At 33.4% G+C, this 5,227-nt stretch overlaps 1 protein-coding gene across 1 annotated transcript; it reads right to left on the reverse strand.

Annotated features, from left to right (window-relative positions):
• Positions 1–3,042: 3,042 nt before the first annotated feature.
• LOC107738800 (NADH-ubiquinone oxidoreductase chain 4) lies at positions 3,043–5,175 on the reverse strand (the record flags this gene model as incomplete). The annotated part of the gene is made up of 2 exons (XM_016550653.1): positions 3,043–3,475; positions 3,850–5,175. Coding segments are annotated over 2 exons (1,759 nt in total), but the record flags the coding sequence as incomplete, so codon positions are not given.
• Positions 5,176–5,227: the final 52 nt, after the last annotated feature.

The raw sequence follows: 5,227 nt of genomic DNA on the forward strand, positions 1-5,227 counted from the left end.
CCCTCACTTAGAAATCCCTTGCCAAAATATTAGTGATTTATTATTTAAAGTGTAAACAAATACAAGGCAGCCATATAACTTACTGAACTGAACATGGAGTGCACACTAATTCAAGACTGCATCAGTCATATCAGAATACACCTTTCTAAAAGATTGAGTGATTATATTTTTACTCATGAAATGAATGCAAATAGTAATATTTGTACCACCATAGTTTTCAGTGCTCAAATGAAAATTATTTTTAAGAATCACTTACATCCTGCACAGCATTGCCTCTTCATTGTGGAAGACTGTGATCATGCTGGTATTTTCTGAAAATTATGGACAATAAAATATAAAATAATATTTATTCCAAGGCCTTTAATTGTTTACTGGAGTTTAAACCATTTCTGAGGACACAAAACAATATTTGCATTGTTTGATTGACTAATATAAATTTTTTATCTACTTAATTAACTTTTTTTATTGTAAATGAATGCATTTTTAATATTATTTTGCAACCCCAAAACTTGCATATGATTATAATAAAAATTATTTAAAAAATATATACTACCAAATAATATTTGGTTTAAATGTGCTTAATATACAAACAAAAAGCATCAGTTCACACTTTTCCAGTCCACTGCACTGCTTTGGCAAAATTTTCTGTCCCATTTCAATAGTTTTGTTAATATAAAAGTCTAAAAAATAAAAAATAAAAATCTCTTTCTCCTTTATTTTAGATTTTTTTTTTGTCCTTTCTACACTTTACATATTTCATTGACAAGTATAAATGTATAAAATTAATCAACTTTTGTAGCATTTTGTACTTTTATTAATCAACTTTTGTAGCATTATATATCATCCTAATGCACATGACTCAAAATAATGTACAAAATAAGATTTATCTGAAACCTCATTCCTGTCAGTTTGGACTAGGAACAATAAGAAAAGCCAGGCATGAGTGCTTAACATTTTCATTTTAATCCAGCTGAGTGTGAATATGGTGGTTTGGGTGATTTTCTTTTTTAAACAGATCATTAGTGTGAAACACACACCCATTGGCAAAGTATGTATTTTTACATTTCCTGTTTCGAAAGTGTATCATTTTACATTTTATCTTGTCATTCAGGTTCATATGTTTACAGTGAAGAATTTAACATTTAGCAAATGAATAACAGTACTTCCTGTTTGTCTGAAGCATTTTTAATCTCTCGATTATGAGTAGAGAAAGGAATTTTTGTTTCACTGAACACTGCCATAAAAATAATTTGAATCACAATTATAACATTTTATGATGAAACATAAGAGAGCATTCACAAAGTTTTATTAAACCAATGATAATTAAATTTAAGTCCAAAATATCTGTTTTATTATTAAAAAAACTTTTTTTCTGGTTTTTGATAAGCTATATGCTGCTACTTTTGAACACTCAGCTTTGAATTCAAAAAGGCCTATGACAATAAAAGTAGCCTATGCTTAAAACTTTCCTTTTTGTTGTGGGTTAAATAATTTTACACTATGGAAATAAAGATTCCTAATAAGAATATTTGAGAAACAGGCAGTTATTTTATTATTATGCTATATATCCTATCTTTTGAAACAACATCTATGATATAATTAGCCTATGATTCCTGTTTGGTTACATTCATATATATATATATATATATATATATATATATATGAAGAGTGCAGGAAAACTTTACAATGCTGTAAAAATCAATATATTTATATATTTTATGGAATATGTTAAAATGCCATATATTTTCCCTCTAGTAACTGACCCAAAGCATTTTGTAATTATTCACAAACACCGCACTTTTTTTTTTTTTTTTAAGATTGCTTCTTCTTACTGGCAACCTAACACACATTTTCTGCTATGACGTATGGCATCAAGGTAGAAAGTTATGTTCCTCAAAAGAAAATAATTTGAGTGGAATGCCGAAAAATTATTTTGCTACAAAGAATGCACCCACAAAAATGTTTGTATATAATTCCAAATATTTTCTATGTACAAAGCACGCAAGCAGATGAAGAGATAAAACTCAGAGGACAACTCAGATTTAAATTTGATCAAACTAAATTAAAACAAATGTGTTTCTAAAATGTAAATGCAAAATATCCACACAAAATCTGAGACTCAGCACATTCAAAAAAGCATTGGAAAACAACAAAACTTGTTCGACCAAAAAAAAAAAAAAAACACTTTGGAAATAAAGACAAAAAAAACTAAAACAAAACAACAACAACAACAACAAAATGTATATGGTTTACCAGCATAATTAACCCGATATTTGTGTGGGCTATACATTTTTTGCTTATAGAAATGAGAGCTTCAGTGATCTCAGTTTTTATCCTTCTTTGACATTTTTAATATGATTTTATCCATGAAATGTTTGACAAAATACAGTGTTTGTACAAAAGGCCTACATCTTTTCCAGTGATGTGCTATTTACTCATGTTTTATGCTGTAGTGCCACCTAGTGAAAAAGCACATTTCCATTTAGTAACATACTCAGGAAATGAGGTTTCTGTAAAACACAGAATATTCAGAAAAATTATATTTACAGCTACAATCTATAGCTATTGTGCCATGGATGTCATGTTCAGTGAGGTGTTCATTTCACGTTTATTTTTTCATAGCTGTGCTGTGTAACACTCGTAGCCTGCAGTCCTCAGCCTGCTGTCTCCTCATGACGGCTTCCATGTGAAGAACAAACTAAACCCAGAGAAGAACAATATTACTTACAATACTCTCTAATGTAAGTGTGCTGTTGCCAGTGTTGTTAATTTATTAATGCTAGTCAACTATCAATATATGAGTTTAATGTTTTAATACTGAACAAACTGTATTAACCGTATTTTCTGTAAATTTTTTTATTGAGGAGCAGTTTTTGTTAGCAGAAAAGCACATTTGTGCACTATTGAAAGTAATTTTAGGAATGACTTACATCCTGCACAGCCTTCAGTGTTGCTTGCATATTAGCCTTGGAGCGCACATGCACACGCAGGCCTGTGGTCACTTTCTTCTTATCCATAAAGGGTGTTGATGGTGAGGATGGTCTAAATGATGGAGAGTTTGGGGATGATGGCAAGAATGATGATGACGATGGTGGTGAAGATGATTCTGAGAATGATGGAGAGTTTGGTGATGATGACAGTGAGGATGATTGAAATAATGGGATGGTTGGTAATGATGGTGAGGATGATGCAGATGGTGATGTAGTCATTGAAGTCAAAGAGATTGGTGGATAAAAAGAGGATGATGGTGTTGCTGCTGGTGGTAATAATGGTGGTGAGGTTATTGATGAAGACAATGTTGGGGATGGTGAATTTGGTAATGAAGATGGTGCTGGGGTCAGTGATGACATTAGTATTGGTGTTGCTGAAAGCGAGGATGATGATGGTGATGGTGCTGAAGTTGGTGAGGATGGTGTCTGCGATAATGGTGGGGTTGGTGTTGAAGATCGCTGAGATGTTGGAAATAGTGGAAAGGCTGTTGATGTTGTTAGAGAAGATGATGGTAAATAATTGGCAGATTATTTATCATAAAGATTTATCATAAACTAATTCTGTAGTTACTTCTTCATGGATGCACAATGACTTTGTACATTTTGTCAGCCCTTATCATGGTTCTTCCCATATAGCACTACTATTTGTTGGGAAGATTACCTCTAGTGACTTTGAAAAGTTGAGATGCCAGGCTGTTTTTAAAAGCACAACAATCACTCAGTTTCAGTGTTTTCCTGACTCTTAATATATAATATTTGATCTCACATAAAAATATTGTGATAGCAGACTGTTTTTGGTGAGTCAATTTAGTTCATAATTATAAGTTAGTTCATAATTATTTTTAAATAAAATAGTCACCTGATAATGAGGTTGTTGAGAATGATGAAGTTGAAGTTGGTGATGGAAATGATGAGGCTGCTGATGATGACAGTGTTGATGAAGATGATGGAATAGGTGGAATTATTGCTGGTGTTGATGGTGAAGATGATGAGGGTAGTGGTGAAGATGGTGAGAATTGATGAGGTGAACTTGAAGAAGAGAAGTATGATGAAAATGGTTGTGGTGGTGGTGATGATGATGAAAATAGTGGGAATGATGAAAATGATGTTGAGGATGGTGAAGAGGATGAGGATTCTGTTGTTGATAGAATTGAAGATGTTATTGTTGATAATGATGATCTTAATGTTGGTGGTGAAGATGGTGGGGATGACGATGGGCGCTGTGAATTTGCTGATGATGGTAATGATGAGGACAATGATGTAGAGATTACTGATGATGAGGGCTGTTTTGATTGGGTTGATGATGATAGTGAGACTGATGAAAATGAGGTTGAGGATGATGAAGATGGAGTAGTTGATAGTATTGAAGATGGTGGTGTTGATGATGGTGACGGTAATGTTGGTGAAAATGGTGTAGATGATAGTGTTGAAGATGATGATGTTGACAATAGTGGGCCTGATAAAGATGGTGAAAATGATGAGGGTGTAAATGATAGTATTGAAGATGTTGATGATGATGAAGACGATAGGGATGGTGATGAAGGCTGCGAGTTTACTGATGATGGCAATGATGTGGAAGATAATGTAGAGGTTGTTGATAGTAAGGGCTGTGCTGGTGAGGTTGACGATGATAGTGGGATTGATGAAGATATTGTAGATGATAGTATTGAGGATGTGGATGATGATGAAGATGATGGTAATGTTAATGATGAAGATTGTGAAGATGATGAAGATGGTGTAGATGATAATGTTGAAGAAGATGCAGGGGGTGAAGATGATGACAATAGTGGAACTGGTGAAGATGGTGTAGATGATGATGATGGTGGGACTGAGGAAGATGGTGCAGATGATGTTGTAAATGATATTATTGAAGATGTTATTTTTGATAATGACAATGATGGTAATGATGTGGAAGATAATGTAGAGGTTGTTGATAGTAAGGGCTGTGCTGGTGAGGTTGACGATGATAGTGGGATTGATGAAGATATTGTAGATGATAGTATTGAGGATGTGGATGATGATGAAGATGATGGTAATGTTAATGATGAAGATTGTAAAGATGATGAAGATGGTGTAGATGATAATGTTGAAGAAGATGATGATGGTGATGATGATGACAATAGTGGAACTGATGAAGATGGTGTCGAGGAGGGTGAAGATGGTGTAGATGATGATGATGGTGGCACTGATGAAGATGATGGTGTAGATGGAGTGAATGATAGTATTGAAGATGTTCT

The sequence above is a fragment of the Sinocyclocheilus rhinocerous genome, unplaced genomic scaffold (assembly GCF_001515625.1).
Source record: "Sinocyclocheilus rhinocerous isolate Xijiao unplaced genomic scaffold, SAMN03320098_v1.1 scaffold5273, whole genome shotgun sequence".
NCBI lineage: Eukaryota > Metazoa > Chordata > Actinopteri > Cypriniformes > Cyprinidae > Sinocyclocheilus > Sinocyclocheilus rhinocerous.